Source organism: Enhydra lutris, unplaced genomic scaffold (assembly GCF_002288905.1).
Source record: "Enhydra lutris kenyoni isolate GAN:26980312 unplaced genomic scaffold, ASM228890v2 scaffoldscaffold44, whole genome shotgun sequence".
NCBI lineage: Eukaryota > Metazoa > Chordata > Mammalia > Carnivora > Mustelidae > Enhydra > Enhydra lutris.
Genome location: NW_019154128.1, coordinates 6,689,795 through 6,708,243, shown reverse-complemented (window position 1 = coordinate 6,708,243; position 18,449 = coordinate 6,689,795). Strand labels below are relative to the sequence as shown.

The window sequence follows — 18,449 nt, the reverse complement described above, 5'->3', positions numbered from 1 at the left end:
GACTAGAAGACTGCAACCAGGGAAGTCTAAGACTCCCTTGTAAGAAGGCTGCACCCCGAATGCGGGGGTGGGGTGTGTGGGGAGCGGTTGGCCCTGGAAGCTCTTTCAGATCCAGAAGGAGATTCGCGCTCCCTTTCCTTCCCTTTCCTAACCACAAGCCGTCCTGTAATTAGCGGAGCAAGTCAATCTGAGCTAGGCAAATCACTGGCTTTTCACGAAATAATTATATTTCTGTTGCTCTCGGACATGTGCACCTCTAAGCCTGAAAAACAGAGAGAGATTTCTTCTTTTTTCTTTCTTTTTCGTGATCGGGACAGGGGGAAAAAGGGGGAATCGACGGTGGGACAGGGAGTGAGACCCAGGACAAGGTGGAGGGAGAAAGGAAATGATTCCGTGGGAGCGTGGGAACACGGAGTCCCGCACAGGCAGTTTCGGCGCGCAGACAGAATGCTCCGTACAGTCCGCGACTTGATAACCCTAAGAAGGGGAACAAAATGAGGCTTTTCTCAACTTTCTGTACCCTCCACACAGCTCCACAGTGTGTCCCGGCTTCCTCAGCTCCCGGGTTGGGAGCTCCCCCACCCCCGCGGGGCCCGGCTTCCCTTCCCGACCCCAAGCCTGCGCCGCCTCCCCGCGTGGCCAGTGCACCCGCCTCTCCTCAGAGGTGCCTGCGGTGGGGTAAGGCCGCGACGCGTGGGTCGCGCCGGCCCCTTCGCTGGAGGGACGCCCGACGCTGCCTCCGGGGCGGGGACAGCTCTGGCCACCTTGCGCGATTCCGCCCAGAGCTGGCTGGTTCCGGGGGTGGGGGGTCTGGGCGCGCGGTGCCGGCGAGAGGGGAGCGCGGCTCCGCGTCGCCCGCGGGCTTGGGCAGGTGCACGGCGCGTCCGCCCCGTGCTCGCGTCCTCCCGCCCCGCGGCCCGGGCGCCGCGCCCGCCCCGCCCCCGCTCCGGCCCCCGCCCCCGGGCCGCCCCGGGCAGGGCCTGCAGCTGCGGCCGGCGAGCAGCGCACCGGGCATGGGTCGGCGGCCGGCGGCGGAGGGCGGCTGAGGGTGGCCGAGGGTGCGCGCCTGGCCCGGCGGTGTGGCCGTTGGCAGCGGAGACCGAGCCGTCGGCTGCAGAGACCCGGCTGCGCGGCAGGCGGCAGGCGGCGGGCGGCGGGCAGAGGATCTCTGCTCCGCACTGTGCGCGGCCGAGCGGGCGGCGCTGCCCCGGGAGCGATGCGCTGAGCGCACGGAGGGCCGAGCGCGGGGTCGCCGGCGTCTCGGGGGTTAGACCCATGGAGCTTACGAGCACCGGACGGAGCCTGCGGCCGCCGCCTCCACCGCTACTGCTGCTCCTGCTCCTGCAGGTGGCGGGGCCAGCGGGCACCCTGGCTGAGACCCTGCTGGACGCGTCGAGGGCCATGGGCGCCAGCTCCAGCCCGCCCAGCCCCGCGAGCGTGGTGGCTCCCGGAACGACGCCGTTCGAGGAGAGTCGACTGCCAGTGTTCACCCTGGATTACCCCCACGTGCAGATCCCCTTCGAGATCACCTTGTGGATCCTGTTGGCCTCTCTGGCTAAGATAGGTGAGCGAGCTGGACCCTCCAGCTGGGGTGAGGGCGATCGGGTGGGGAAGTTCGGGTGGGCGTCTGAGTCGAAAGGGACCCGGGGAGGAGCATTTTCAGGCTTTGATTCTGAAGTGGACATTGGCCTTGAAATAGCCCCAGACTATGAGCCCATCCAAACTCAGTGACTTGCTGCTTACTTTTGCCTCCTATGCCAAGTGGTACAGCCCTCTACCAAAGCAGAGACCTGTTTACTGAGGGAGGAGGGCAGTGGGCTGAGGTTTAGTCCTGTCTGTCATTGGGAGAGAGGCGCAGGCTAGTGCAGAGGTTTTAACAGTCAAAGCCTTGGATGATCTGAGAAGAAAGAGGCACCTGGGCCAAGACACAGACCCTGCCATGCACCTGACTAATGAAGTGCCTGGGAGGGGACCTGGGACAACTGAGAGCCTGCAGCTGTGACAGGAACACCCTGTCTTCTCCCTCCTTTGGGCTAAGGCTGTCACTCTCCAGGAAGCTTTTTCTTAGGCCACTGAGGCCAGTGAAGTGAGATGCATATTTAAAGACTATTAACCCACTTTTGGAGCTATCTCTTTAACTCTCATTTGGAAAGCAGAAGCTCAGAAGGTATTTTCTCATCTTCATTCCCCATTCCCCCCCCCCAATAAACTTTTGTTGTGATCATGGGGCTTTGCATTATTTTGACTTTATATTTTAACTACTTTTTTCATTTTAAAATGTCTCAACTACTGTTGTAAAGATTCAAAGAAGTTATCAGGTCGAGAGAATGTTTGCATTATTGCATATGTCTTCAGTATTTGTCCTGGGAAAAATCCTGTGCTTTGTGGTAAGGCAGGTCTCCATAAAGGATTGAAGACACCTTGCCTGTCATCCTTCAGCTTATTGATTGGTGGGAGAGGTGCTGCACACGCACCAGTGACCTTAGTACAGGAAAGTGCTAAGTAGTGTGACAAACTCTGAAAAGATAATATGGCAGTGTAGGGAGGCAGAAATCACTTCCTCATGCAATGGAAGCATTTAAATGGGATTTTCAAGGATGACCAGGATATAGTTAGTTGGAGAGGAAAGGGAATAATGTTGTAGAGAGGAATAAACAGAGGCGTAAATAGGGGGGAAGCACAAAGCAGTCCAAAGAGCTGGGTTTGTACGATGGTGGAAATTGGGGTACGTAAGCCTGATGTCAGATTAAATTAATTAGATTCTATTAATGATGACCAAAGGAGGCACATAATGTTTGATGACTTTGCAGTCTGCCATTGCCTGGCTTTGACATGGTTGTGCTAGTTGCATGTTTTAATTCCACCTGAGAAATGGAAACAGAGGAAATGGATTTCCCCATCTATCAAGTAGGTATGTGCATTTGCATAAATTCGTTGCCTGTAATAATAAACTCAGGTGCTATGTCCTCCCATGGACCTCACAACAGCCCTGCCGCATGGAAGGACAGTTATTAATCCCCCCCCCCCCCACACACACTTGGTAGAGGTGGAAACTGAAGCTCCAGAGAGTTGATGTGAGCTGCCCACAGACACACAAAGTGGGGACCCAAATGCAGGCTCCTGGACTCTCTCTCTCCCAGCCTCCATCACTGGCCTGGTGCGTTTGTGCCCTGTTTCCATGACTGCTTCTTGGTTGCCATTTCTATTCAATTACAACTCTTTGTTTTGATCTTTGGTCCTGATTATTTTAATCTAATTAATTACACTAATAACAGCCGCTGGTAGGCTCTTAAGTTCATTATCTCTAATTTTCACAACCATCCTGGGTAGGTACGATTACCCCGTTTCTTATACGGGGAAGCAGAAGTGGGGAGGTTCCCTTGCTGGTGGGTGGGGAGCCAGAATTCCACCCAGGTCTGTCTGATGTCTCATCTTCATGTCTCTCCTGGAGGCTTGTTTTGTCAGGAGGATTAAATGAGACTGCCTATGTTTAACATTCTTAGAAAATCCTGGGCATAGGCTAAGTGCAGAGTAGTGTCTTCACTAGGAGGAGTGGAAGAGGAACTGCAGTAACCTCATGGGGTGCTCTGGCACTGTGTTTCCTTTTCCACTGTGCTGGGCTACCTCCTGCCTTTCTCTGTTTCTGTTTTAGGATCAGCTTTTTCCAAGTGCTCTTATTCTCTTTCTCATACTTGTTCTTTTTCTATCTTGATCTATTCGTCTTGCTGGACCTTACTCTGTTAATTGTATGGTATCTTATTAAAAGGCTTGTTTGAGTTCATAGGTGTATTGATCTGCCCGTGGGCACTATTTTTTTTTTTTTTTAACCCAGATGTATTTACATTCCTTGGCACTTGCTGTTCTCCCAATCTTTTAGGTAACAGCCCCCCCCCTCAATTCTCAGCTTCACTGGCTACCATCTCCTCTTTCTCTCCTGCATCTGCATGTGACACAGAAATGGAAATAGTGTTCATGTCTCCGAACCAGAAGGGTTTGAGCAGAGAGACCCGAGTAGAGATTGCCATGGGTGGGTTGAAGGATAAAGTTCCCGGAGTGGAAGGTATGGTTTTAGAATCCCAAAAGCTGGTCCTTGTGGTGTTTCCTAGGTTCTTCCTATATATAGTCCAGCCCTATCCTCCTGCTGCAGCTCTATCTGTCCTTAGAGGCACCTGGAAATGTGCAGATAGCCCCCACCTTCTCCCCCAGGCCCTAAACTTTCTGTTGGCTTTGGGGAAGATTGTCCTTGTACTGAGGATTGCCTTTCCAGCCCATTCAGCAGTTATCTAGTCATTCTAAACTTTTGCACTGGAAAAACTTACTTTGGGGTGACTTATATGATTTAATTTGCTTATATTTGGGGCAGGATAATGAATTGAGCTGTGCCAGGATCTTGAGGTGATGAGATAACAGATGGGTTAACTCATGCGAAATGCCATGTTTTCTATTTGGGGCACTTTTATGCCCTGAACCAAGTGTACCTGAACTTACCTGCTGCAGAGAACATGGAGACACATTGCTAGTGATTAAACTGAACAAAGGTAACAGGTTGCCCCAAACGGAGGCTCCGAATCACATCCGTGGGAGGTTTAAATCATGCCAGACGGTGAATTCAGCATGGTTTGCTAGATCGCAGCCCAATATAATCTTAGAAATATTGCAGTCAGAAGTGAGCAAGTGCGGGGCGCCTGGATGGCTCAGTCATTAGGCATCTGCCTTCTGCTCAGGTCATGGTCCCAGGGTCCTGGGATGGAGCCCCCATGTGGGTTGGGCTCCCTGCTCAGTGGGAAGCCTGCTTCTCTCTGCTTGGTTGTATTTCCTCCCTCACTCTCTCTCTCTCTCTCTCTGTGTCAAATAAATAAAATAAAATAAAAAAGTGAGCAAGTGAATGTCTGGCAGAGTGTTGAATGATTCAACTTCTTATTGTTTTTACTTGATTATCAGGGAAACTCAATTTCTGATTTATTTGGTTTAAAAGAAATGATGATAATGTGATTGCATATGTAAAGTAGGTTAAATAAATAAAAGAACATAGAATTTAGTACAACCTTGAATAGTTTTTAAAATTTTGGCAAGAAACATTCCCTTGTTTTTCACTTAGATCCTTACACATGTGAACCTGTATTGTTCTTTATTTTGAATATTTATATTTCGAGTAACTATTGATTTTTTTTTTTAACAGCTATAAATGCACACCTTGCTTGGTAAATCCTATACACAGGGATGGAGTTCTGCAGCTTAGAATAATAGGTAGCCAAAGAATTAGAGAAAAATTTCTTGGAGTGTTCTAAGAGGGTCTTCTCTGATTTTCTTGCCCATGAAGTGGATCAGTGGGATTTGTCCTAAGCTGGGTGAGCTTGGGTATGTGTTCTACCTCTCTTCAAAGTTAAGGGACAGAGCACTGGGTCCCTGCTGTTTAAAGCAACAGGACGCCCTTCTTTGTCCTCAGTGGTTTCCCAGATATCCCCTCACTTATCTTGTCGTCTTGAGCTGACCTGTTTTCCTCTTCCAGGTGTCAGCATGAATCCTGCCCTTTTCATTTCCTTTATACCTAAACTTGGGGTTAGGATGCAGGATTTTCCACTTCCCTCTACCCTGCTGTCTTGACATTAAATAAGTTGTAGTATTGTTGTAAGGAAGAGGCAAAGCAGTTTGGTCCATGAGGGTTTCTCCTCTGGGCTCCAGTCTGTTCTGATTTGAAATATGAAACCAGGTAGTTTCTTCAGTTGGTATCTATCCGTATCACCTGAGATCTCGGTCTCTTAGAAGAACCTACCCTTGCCCTTGATCTGTTTCTCTTTGTTGTGTTCGGTTTTCCTCAAGCAGCAGCTGGTTTGTCAGGGGGCGAAGCTCATGATCTTCACCTGTTTGTGAACATTTCTGAAGCTACGTCTTCCTGATGCCATGTGTTTGTCCTTAAGCTAAGAGTTTTGATCCTTTCTGTCTCATAGTTTCCATCTTTTCCCTTTGGGCTAACCAAAGGGTGAAAGAGGACTACAACAGCTTTCTGGAATTCTTTCCAAGATCATTTCAGGTGCCTTCTAGAATTTTATCACTCTAACAGAGGAATATTTTCTTACCTTTTCAAAGAATAACACGTAAGTTTTCACCAAAAATGTTAGTCTCTATGGCAACTTCCACTATGACAATAATTATCATCAATGGGATACTTTTTTTTAAAAAAACAGAATTCTTTCACATATTATGAAGCCCTAAAATCATATAAAGAACTTTTTGTATAAATGTGTTTGTTCTTTGTAGGGTTGTAAAAATTCACCTGTAAAACCAAGTGAATTTGATTTGTATGTGGATAGATTTTCATCAGTGATTCAATTGCTTTTAAAAACATAGTTCTATTTGGCTTATCTATTTCTTCTTCAGTCAACTTTAGTATTTGTGTTTTTATTTTTCTGGGAAATCATCATTTCATCTGAGTTTTTAAATTTATGGGAAGGAAGTTATTTTCTATTTAAAATAATCTACTTTAACTGCATTTATTATTCTGCCTTTTTATTCCTAATACTGTTATTTTTGTTTTTTTTTTTACCTTGACCAAATTCTCAGAAGTTTATCAATTTTATACTTTTTTCAAAGAATCGGATTTTGATTGGTTTCTAGTTTATCACTTCCTTCTCTTTATTATTTAGTTACTCCTACTTTATTGGTGTGTATTTTGTTATTTTTTTCCATTCCTGAATTTAGAGCTTAGCTCGTTAGTTATTGATTTTACTTGTTTTCTAATATGTCGACTCCCACCTTACAAGTGTAGTTAATCCCTGAAAGAACACTTATAGTTGAAAACATATTTAATATTACTTTCAATAATTTCAATGATGAATATTTTTATGAACTCTGCTCTAAAATTGGCATACCCTTACACTAAAATGACATCAGTCTTATTAAAATGGACAAAACTCTTTCAATAGTTTATTTTAGTTATTATGACTCCTTTATTTATTATGATTATTATTTTTTTAGTTATTATAGCTCCTAAGAAGCCATTTCTCTTCATCAGTTTCTCCTAAATATGGCTATTTCCTTGTTTTCACTAAATTCAAAGCTATGATAAACAGACATTTAAGACTGGTACAATGCATAGTCATGATAATTCTTAGTTTATGTAAATTCATCTTTATTGCAAATTGCAACAATAAAGAGCATGACAGAGACTAAAGAATTCAGGGGAGAGATGCAGATGAAATTGTAGTTTCCTACGAAACTGCATGAAATCATTATTGTTATCAATTGACAAACCATTATATTCTGAGAGAAGAACTTAACCCACCAATATCAGTGATAAAGCTAGAAAGAAAACTGATGTATCTCATCAGGGGCACTCAGTCACTGATGTGTATAAAATCTAATTTAGTCTTCATGGAATCAAAGAAATGCCTCATGAGCTGAAATAGGAATATTAAAAGAAACTCTTCTTAAAGATGGTTTCTTGTGATCCAAATGGGTATATCTTTGAAGGATAGCAATATATGTATTGAAGGCTAGAAATACTATGCTCTGTCCTACTTTAGTTGCATTGTACAGTTTTGATATGTTAAGTTTTCACTATTGTTTAGTTCTCAGTATTTTTAAATTTCCTTGTGATTTTTAGAAAGGATTTTATTTGTTTGTTTGTTTGTATGTTTATTTTTGAGAGAGAGTATATGAGCAGTGGAAGGGGCAGAGGGAGAGGGAAAGAATCTCTCAAGCAGACTCTGAGCTGAGTGTGAAGCCTGATATGGGGCTTAATCTCATGACCTGAGATCAAGACCTGAGCCTAAATCAAGAGCTGGTCCTTTAACCCACTGAGCCACACAGACAACCCCCACCTTGTGATTTTTATTATTCTAGTCCAATAATTATTTACAGTGGTAGTTTATAGTTAGTAAACATATAGAGATATGTGGTTATTTTTTATTTTATTCATATTTTATTACATTTTGTTTAGATAGGCCTGATACTGATTTTTGATATTGATTGGGATGTTCTCTGTGGTTTAATATGTGCTCCTTGTTTATTTTTATTTAAATTTTAGATAGTTAACGTACAGTGTAATATTGGTTTTACGAGCAGAATTTAGTGGTGTATCACCTAATTCTATGGTCATTTTTTTTTATTAAATTTTATTTTTTATAAACATATAATATATTTTTATCCCCAGGGGTACAGGTCTGTGAATCGCCAGGTTTACACACTTCACAGCACTCACCATAGCACATACCCTCCCCAATGTCCATAACCCTACACCCCCTCTCCAAACCCCCCTCCCCCCATCAACCCTCAGTTTGTTTTGTGAGATTAAGAGTCACTTATGGTTTGTCTCCCTCCCAATCCCATCTTGTTTCATTTACTCTTCTCCTACCCCCTTAACCCCCCATGTTGCATCTCCTCTCCCTCATATCAGGGAGATCATATGATAGTTGTCTTTCTCCGATTGACTTATTTCGCTAAGCATGATACCCTCTAGTTCCATCCACGTCGTCGCAAATGGCAAGATTTCATTTCTTTTGATGGCTGCATAGTATTCCATTGTGTATATATACCACATCTTCTTTATCCATTCGTCTGTTGATGGACATCTAGGTTCTTTGCATAGTTTGGCTATTGTAGACATTGCTGCTATAAACATTCGGGTGCACGTGCCCCTTCGGATCACTACGTTTGTATCTTTAGGGTAAATACCCAGCAGTGCAATTGCTGGGTCATAGGGTAGTTCTATTTTCAACATTTTGAGGAACCTCCATGCTGTTTTCCAGAGTGGTTGCACCAGCTTGCATTCCCACCAACAGTGTAGGAGGGTTCCCCTTTCTCCGCATCCTCGCCAGCATCTGTCATTTCCTGACTTGTTAATTTTAGCCATTCTGACTGGTGTGAGGTGGTATCTCATTGTGGTTTTGATTTGTATTTCCCTGATGCCGAGTGATGTGGAGCACTTTTTCATGTGTCTGTTGGCCATCTGGATGTCTTCTTTGCAGAAATGTCTGTTCATGTCTTCTGCCCATTTCTTGATTGGATTATTTGTTCTTTGGGTGTTGAGTTTGCTAAGTTCTTTATAGATTTTGGACACTAGCCCTTTATCTGATATGTCATTTGCAAATATCTTCTCCCATTCTGTCAGTTGTCTTTTGGTTTTGTTCACTGTTTCCTTTGCTGTGCAAAAGCTTTTGATCTTGATAAAATCCCAATAGTTCATTTTTGCCCTTGCTTCCCTTGCCTTTGGCGATGTTCCTAGGAAGATGTTGCTGCGGCTGAGGTCGAAGAGGTTGCTGCCTGTGTTCTCCTCAAGGATTTTGATGGATTCCTTTCTCACATTGAGGTCCTTCATCCATTTTGAGTCTATTTTCGTGTGTGGTGTAAGGAGATGATCCAATTTCATTTTTCTGCATGTGGCTGTCCAATTTTCCCAACACCATTTATTGAAGAGGCTGTCTTTTTTCCATTGGACATTCTTTCCTGCTTTGTCGAAGACGAGTTGACCATAGAGTTGAGGGTCTATTTCTGGGCTCTCTATTCTGTTCTGTTGATCTATGTGTCTGTTTTTGTGCCAGTACCATGCTGTCTTGATGATGACAGCTTTGTAATAGAGCTTGAAGTCCAGAATTGTGATGCCACCAACTTTGGCTTTCTTTTTCAATATTCCTTTGGCTATTCGAGGTCTTTTCTGGTTCCATATAAATTTTAGGATTATTTGTTCCATTTCTTTGAAAAAAATGGGTGGTACTTTGATAGGAATTGCATTAAATGTGTAGATTGCTTTAGGTAGCATAGACATTTTCACAATATTTATTCTTCCAATCCAGGAGCATGGAACATTTTTCCATTTCTTTGTGTCTTCCTCAATTTCTTTCATGAGTACTTTATAGTTTTCTGTGTATAGATTCTTAGTCTCTTTGGTTAGGTTTATTCCTAGGTATCTTATAGTTTTGGGTGCAATTGTAAATGGGATTGACTCCTTAATTTCTCTTTCTTCTGTCTTGTTGTTGGTGTAGAGAAATGCAACTGATTTCTGTGCGTTGATTTTATATCCTGACACTTTACTGAATTCCTGTACAAGTTCTAGCAGTTTTGGAGTGGAGTCTTTTGGGTTTTCCACATATAGTATCATATCATCTGCGAAGAGTGATAGTTTGACTTCTTCTTTGCCGATTTGGATGCCTTTAATTTCCTTTTGTTGTCTGATTGCTGAGGCTAGGACTTCTAGTACTATGTTGAATAGCAGTGGTGATAACGGACATCCCTGCCGTGTTCCTGACCTTAGCGGAAAAGCTTTCCGTTTTTCTGCATTGAGAATGATATTTGTGGTGGGTTTTTCATAGATGGCTTTGATAATATTGAGGTATGTGCCCTCTATCCCTACGCTTTGAAGAGTTTTGATCAGGAAGGGATGCTGTACTTTGTCAAATGCTTTGTCAGCATCTATGGAGAGTATCATATGGTTCTTGTTCTTTCTTTTATTAATGTGTTGTATCACATTGATTGATTTGCGGATGTTGAACCAACCTTGCAGCCCTGGAATAAATCCCACTTGGTCATGGTGAATAATCCTTTTAATGTACTGTTGAATCCTATTGGCTAGTATTTTGGCGAGAATTTTTGCATCTGTGTTCATCAAGGATATTGGTCTGTAGTTCTCTTTTTTGATGGGATCCTTGTTCGGTTTTGGGATCAAGGTGATGCTGGCCTCATAAAATGAGTTTGGAAGTTTTCCTTCCATTTCTATTTTTTGGAACAGTTTCAAGAGAATAGGAATTAGTTCTTCTTTAAATGTTTGGTAGAATTCCCCTGGGAAGCCATCTGGCCCTGGGCTTTTGTTTGTTTGGAGATTTTTGATGACTGTTTCAATCTCCTTACTGGTTATGGGTCTGTTCAGGCTTTCTCTTTCTTCCTGGTTCAGTTGTGGTAGTTTATATGTCTCTAGGAATGCATCCATTTCTTCCAGATTGTCAAATTTGTTGGCGTAGAGTTGCTCATAGTATGTTCTTATAATTGTCTGTATTTCTTTGGTGTTAGTTGTGATCTCTCCTCTTTCATTCATGATTTTATTTATTTGGGTCCTTTCTCTTTTCTTTTTGATAAGTCTGGCCAGGGGTTTATCGATCTTATTAATTCTTTCAAAGAACCAGCTCCTAGTTTTGTTGATTTGTTCTATTGTTTTTTTGGTTTCTATTTCATTGGTTTCTGCTCTGATCTTTATGATTTCTCTTCTCCTGCTGGGTTTAGGGTTTCTTTCTTGTTCTTTCTCCAGCTCCTTTAGGTGTAGGGTTAGGTTGTGTACCTGAGACCTTTCTTGTTTCTTGAGAAAGGCTTGTACCGCTATATATTTTCCTCTCAGGACTGCCTTTGTTGTGTCCCACAGATTCTGAACCGTTGTGTTTTCATTATCATTTGTTTCCATGAAATTTTTCAATTCTTCTTTAATTTCCTGGTTGACCCATTCATTCTTTAGAAGGATGCTGTTTAGTCTCCATGTATTTGGGTTCTTTCCAAATTTCCTCTAGTGATTGAGTTCTAGCTTCAGAGCATTGTGGTCTGAAAATATGCGGGGAATGATTCCAATCTTTTGATAACGGTTGAGACCTGATTTAGGACCAAGAATGTGCTCTATTCTGGAGAATGTTCCATGTGCACTAGAGAAGAATGTGTATTCTGTTGCTTTGGGATGAAATGTTCTGAATATATCTGTGATGTCCATCTGGTCCAGTGTGTCATTTAAGGCCTTGATTTCCTTGTTGATCTTTTGCTGGGATGATCTGTCCATTTCAGTGAGGGGAGTGTTAAAGTCCCCTACTATTATTGTATTATTGTCGATGTGTTTCTTTGATTTTGTTATTAATTGGTTTATATAGTGGGCTGCTCCCACGTTAGGGGCATAGATATTTAAAATTGTTAGATCTTCTTGTTGGACAGTTCCTTTGAGTATGATATAGTGTCCTTCCTCATCTCTTATTATAGTCTTTGGCTTAAAATCTAATTGATCTGATATAAGGATTGCCACTCCTGCTTTCTTCTGATGTCCATTAGCATGGTAAATTCTTTTCCACCCCCTCACTTTAAACCTGGAGGTGTCTTTGGGTTTAAGATGAGTTTCTTGTAGGCAGCATATAGATGGGTTTTGTTTTTTTATCCATTCTGATACCCTGTGTCTTTTGATTGGGGCATTTAGCCCATTAACATTCAGGGTAAGTATTGAGAGATATGAATTTAGTGCCATTGTATTGCCTGTAAGGTGACTGTTATTGTATATTGTCTCTGTTTCTTTCTGATCTACTACTTGTAGGGTCTCTCTTTGCTTAGAGGACCCCTTTCAATATTTCCTGTAGAGCTGGTTTGTTGCAAATTCTTTCAGTTTTTGTTTGTCCTGGAAGCTTTTAATCTCTCCTTCTATTTTCAATGATAGCCTAGCTGGATATAGTATTCTTGGCTGCATGTTTTTCTCGTTTAATACTCTGAATATATCATGCCAGCTCTTTCTGGCCTGCCAGGTCTCTGTGGATAAGTCTGCTGCCAATCTAATATTTTTACCATTGTACGTTACAGACTTCTTTTCCCAGGCTGCTTTCAGGATTTTCTCTTTGTCACTAAGACTTGTAAATTTTACTGTTAGGTGATGGGGTGTGGACCTATTCTTATTGATTTTGAAGGGGGTTCTCTGAACCTCCTGGATTTTGATGCTTGTTCCCTTTGCCATATTGGGGAAATTCTCTCCAATAATTCTCTCCAATATACCTTCTGCTCCCCTCTCTGTTTCCTCTTCTTCTGGAATCCCAATTATTCTAATGTTGTTTCGTCTTATGGTGTCACTTATCTCTCGAATTCTCCCCTTGTGGTCCAGTAGCTGTTTGTCCCTCTTTTGCTCAGCTTCTTTATTCTCTGTCATTTGGTCTTCTATATCGCTAATTCTTTCTTCTGCCTCATTTATCCTAACAGTGAGAGCCTCCATTTTTATTGCACCTCATAATAGCTTTTTTGATTTCAACTTGGTTAGATTTTAGTTCTTTTATTTCTCCAGAAAGGGCTTTTATATCTCCCGAGAGGTTTTCTCTAATGTCTTCCATGCCTTTTTCGAGCCCGGCTAGAACCTTGAGAATCGTCATTCTGAACTCTAGATCTGACATATTACCAATGTCTGTATTGATTAGGTCCCTAGCCTTTGGTACTGCCTCTTGTTCTTTTTTTTGTGGTGAATTTTTCCGCCTTGTCATTTTGTCCAGAGAAGAGTATATGAAGGAGCAAGTAAAATACTAAAAGGGTGGCAACCACCCCAGGAAAATATGCTTGGATTAAACTCAGTTGTCCAATATCAGCTCTTCCCTTAGTCTCTGTTCACCTTCAGCTTCCCTGGCGTCAGGCTCCCGGGCCGCCTCACTGGAGCGAACCCACGGGCTGCGCTTCCTCCACCAGGGTGCTGTGCAGTTCGCTCCAGCATAACAGCACCGACCACCTTAGAAGGAAGTGACGTTACCCCTGGAGGCCTCTGGAAAGTGTAGTCCAGAACACGAAAGACCCCAGAGAGCGTTAAACCCGAGTAATCGTCACCGGGCGCCAGCCTGCAACCGGGTGCTCCTCCACCCTTAAGACAAATCGCTGCGACCTCTATGGTCATTTTTAAACTGCGTTTTCCACACTTGCTTGAAAAAGGTTATATATTCTCTGTTTGGTGCAGAATTTTATACAGGCACATGTGCACATACGCAGACACACACACACATACACACGTACTAGATTAAATTTGTAATTATACTGTTCAGATTTTTAATAGAATTGCCAAGTTTTTTGGCTTTTTTTATCTATTAGATTATATGGTACATTAAAATCAATCCTAAGATTGTGATACCAATTACGGTTCATAATTTTGTTAATTTTTGCTTTGTATATTTTGATACTGTTTTAGGTGCATATGAGTTTACTGTTATGTCTTCTGAGTGAATTTGTCCTTTAATTATTAAGTTATGAACTTCCTTATTTTCAATAATATTCTTGTGGCTCATAGTCTATTTTTCTTTTATTGCTATTGCTATTCAAAATAAAACTAGATTTTGCATATGTCTTTTTTTCTGTATCTGTTTTCCACATCTGTATTTTCCAGATGTATCTCTTTTTATAATATTACTATTAAATCAGTTAGGTAATTTCCTTTCTATATATTTTATTAAACCATCTATAACTGGATTTTTTTTTCTTTAAATTTTTAAAATGTCTGCAATTTCAAAAGTGCAGTTACATTTATTGTGAGTTATATATGTGGGCTTACTTTGTTCTTTATTTATTGTGCTTTTACTTGGTGTCTTTATAGTTTTCTTGTCAGTTTTTGGTTTAGTAATTTTTTTTCATTTATTTTTTATATATTATTATACATTCTGTTTCTCTTCCTTTTGTGGTGACTCTTCAATTTTAATCTGATTACCAGATAGCAGGAGTAATGCCAGGTTGCTTTGGCTCACATCTCAGTTACACGTTCCTACATATTTTGTAGTTGTATAATATTGTGTGCATAACTTAAACTCTCTGTGTTCAGTTGCTTTATTGGTTAAATGGGTAAATAAAAGTACTGATGTCATAGGCTGTTGTAAAAATTAAATTAGTTAATATATGTAAAATCTTAAAATAACTTTTTGGAATGTGGTGAACACAGTATTTGCTATTTTATTATTGTTTTATCCACTTTTTGAATAATACTTAAACTATAAAACTTTTTGACTGCTGTCTGTTGCAGAATTTTAATTTTTTGTCTTATAGTTCAGACTGGGTCTATATTTAACTTCTTCCAAATCAGATTTTAATTTTTAGACCTGATTTCTATTTAATGTCCTCCAAATTAGTTTTTAATTTTTATAGGCAGTGTTTACATTTGCAGACATGCTTGCCAATTTTTTTTTATTACTTCTTCTGTCTCCCCTTTCCCCCCCAGATTGTTTTCTTTTTACTGAAATATGTTCTTTGGTGGATACTTCAGGGAGGGCCTTTGATTGAGAAATTCTCTTGATCTTTAGTTTGATTACTCTCTTGAATGATTGTATAGGGGTTGGAATATTACCTCTTAAAAGTTGAAAGACATTATTTCATTACTTTCTGACCCCTTTTGTTCCTAAGGAGAATTATGTTATTTTTCTCATTGTGCTTTGGAATTAATCTGACTTTTATGTTTACTTGTATTTAAGATTCTTCATTTGGTTATTTCTCATATTCTTCTGTTTCCTCAGTGTGTCTTGGTATTGATTTATTTTGTTTTTGCTTCTTGGAACTTGTGCTTCCATGTTTCCTACTGCTTTTTTATTTTTTTCATCTCTTTTCTATTTCTTAGCAATTTTATCAGATGTTTTTCTTAGTATCCCATTACTCTCAGAGTGTTTCAAATCTGTGCTTAGCCTACTCATTGGATTTTTCATTTTAATTATATTTTCATTTATGCTGTTTGGCTCTTTGTGAAGTGGATCTCCTTTTTGTGCATACTTTTCCACTATTTAATTAATTTTTATTTCTCCTTCTATTCTTTCATTTATTTAAACTATATTCATTTTATAGTTTTTTTTTCTGTTATTTTTAGCTGTTTCTAATTCTTACATTTGTCACATTTACTGACTTTCCCTTTTGGATATTTATTTCCTTATATAGATTATATTTTTTGTTGTGAGCCTAGCTTCAGCAGGGGATGTTTACTTGGAAGTAGTTTGTTTCCCTTAAGTTATGAATGGTTCTTACAAAAATGGTTTTGAGTTTTCATGCTGGGACCCAGAGTTTTAGTGGGTGGCTTTTAATACTAGTTTGGTTTTCCTATATGATTCAAGTGAACTTTATACCTGTATGTGGTATAAACCTGGAATTTTATACTTTGTAGGTAAATTTTCTTTCTGCTCAAGGTCGTAAAGAGTTGTCTTTCCTTCTATTTTTCCTTGGCTATAGGCATCTTTTAGTATTTATTTATTTGACACAATGTAGCTCTTTGAGACTCTGGAATTTATGCACGAATGCTTCCGTTACTGGTCTTATGTCAAATTTCTTGTGTTCATGTAGGTGTTCAAATACTGGGTCCTAGCACATAGGGCAGGTAACTTCTCTGGAATGCCCCTGGTTCACAGTAGCTTGAAATCCTACTGTCATCTCTTGCTTTGACTCCTCTCTTTATTTCTGGCCTTCCAGACATTTTCCTTTATTTTGAATATGGCTTGATACTCATCTTACATGTTTGAAGTAAGAGATGACTTTATCTGTGTTTGCATTGTTGGATGGCTCAGTGACATTTTACTTGGCACTTTTTAAACAAATGTTTGCTATATGATGTTTAAAACCCATGGATATGTTCTGCTTATAGAATATCATAATGGACTCTCTTTAGTGATGTAAGGTGAATATAATAAGTGCTTTCCTAGTTTTTCTGTGTGTAGGATGTGAAGATATGACTATTCTGCTTTTATCTTCTATGTTTTCATAGTTGGGAGGGAGAGAAATAACTGATCAGTTGAAGAAGTGTTGGACCTAAGTTTTGGAAAAGATGCCCCCCAGATTCGAAGCAGGAAGACCCTACTACAATTCGAGTTCTACCATCAACTTTATTGTATGGCCCTACCAAGTCTTCAACTACTTGGTTCTCACATTTAATTAGTAGAAGTAGGGATATGTATCTGCCCCATCTGTTTAACATTTCCACAGGGATAATATGAGATACTCTGTAAGGAAGGAAGTAATTTATGACAAAGATTTTACTTTTATATAGCAAAAGAAACTTAAGCCAAGAGAAGCATGTGTTTATTATATTAAAGTGACGGGCAGACATGGGTGTATTGTCATTCCAAATGAGGCATGCACAATTACAGGTTACTCTCTTGCAATTACGTCTTTTAAATGTAATGAATCATAATTGATGTACTTCCTGCAACAATCATGCACATTGTTCATCACCATCCAAGGGCTTTCTGATCTTGGTTTGTAAAATTCATCCCTTGTTTGAAGGTGTATGTGTTCCTTTCCCTGGTCAATAATTCCAGGGGAGGGAATGGGAATTCCTTTGAAGGCTCTGTGGCTGTGACATAATTGTATTTTAAAGGTGAGTTTCATGTTATTACTTAGCATTGGCATAGAAAGGCTCAAAGTCAAATTCACAGCTGTATTTAGAAATTTCAACTGAAAGTGAGATGGATGACACATGCCCACCCTCTCTATGTGAAAGTGCTCTAAAGAGGCTTCAAAAGTTTTGTTATCCATAGAAAGTCTCTCGCGTAGTCACGAGGCAGTGGAACAATTCTTTTGCCATATCCCTGTGACCCTTCCACTGGCGATTCTGCTGCTCCCTATTATGAAGCTTCTTTCCTAGGGATCCTGGGACTGGGGAATCTGATCTGTGTTATGCAGCGGAGCAGAGTCTTTTGTTGTGGCATGGGAGGGTGGAGATGGGTGGGCCTACGTAATCCCTCTATCATGGTTTCATGAATAAAACAGTAATAGCTAACAAGATTGAAGCATTATCCCATGCCAGGTATTTGAGCTAAGAGTTTTATACCCATTGTATTATTTAATCTTCACAACAACTCAGGTTGGTAGGCACCATTATAATCCCCAGTTTTTAAAAAAAATAGATGAGGAAATAGGTTGAGAGAATTGAGGTAACTTGTCCAGGGTATCACAGCTCTTAAGGGGTAGAGGTGGGATCCGTGGCCAGTGTACCCCATCAGTCCACTGTGTTTTGCTCTGGAGAAGGATGTTATCTGTCTGTGGTCTCCAGAACACCTTGATGTGCCTTATCTTAGACACTCTTAACCTTGATCTTGACTGTCAGATTTTCACCATAAAATCAATGATAATTACATCCTGCTTACTTCATAGGATCATGGTGTGGACCGACTGAAATAATATAGGCAAGCACATTTGACTCCACAGTTAACATTAGACCAAGCTCACCACAACTCGGTGAACTGGTAGGATGGAGGGAAAGGTGGCAGAACTCACGCATGGTACCAGAGCTGCATCTTGAGTCTAGGATTTCTGAATCTGGGTCTCGCTTTTGCCACCATGCACAGCTTAGGGAGTATAGAACTCTAGTGGCTTTGAAATGTAGATTTAACCTGTTAAGATTCATGGGTGAAGTGTTCAACCCATAACAGGGGCTACTATGTAAATTTTAATAGGCCAAAGTTCAACTTCCACAGGTTGACGGGGAGAAGGTATTAAATCTGTTTTGTGTTGCACACATATGCACACGTGTTGACTTGCACACACACATGTGCACGTGCATCCGGCAGACATATACGTACACATGAATGACAGTCATTGGGACAGAAGCTCCATGAGGGAAGGGACTTTTCTCTCTGACTCACTGTCCAGAATGGTGCGTGGCGTGTAGCAGGTACTGAATAAGTAAGTACAGAGAAAACAAATAACTAAATAATATTTAGAGACACGTTTGCTTTCACCTCAGCTTAATCATATGGCAATTAAGGTAACCACACATCCTGGTTGTCCGTGAT

The 18,449-nt window shown here is 41.0% G+C and overlaps 1 protein-coding gene across 1 annotated transcript in view; it reads left to right on the top strand.

Moving 5' to 3' along the window:
* The first annotated feature begins 1,275 nt into the window (after window positions 1–1,275).
* LOC111155881 (solute carrier family 9 member A2) overlaps window positions 1,276–18,449 on the top strand; it is a 104,149-nt gene continuing 86,975 nt past the window's right edge. The window contains exon 1 of the mRNA XM_022516332.1: window positions 1,276–1,564. Within this exon, the coding sequence (XP_022372040.1) occupies window positions 1,276–1,564 (289 nt within the window). The remainder of the gene's footprint in view (window positions 1,565–18,449) is intronic.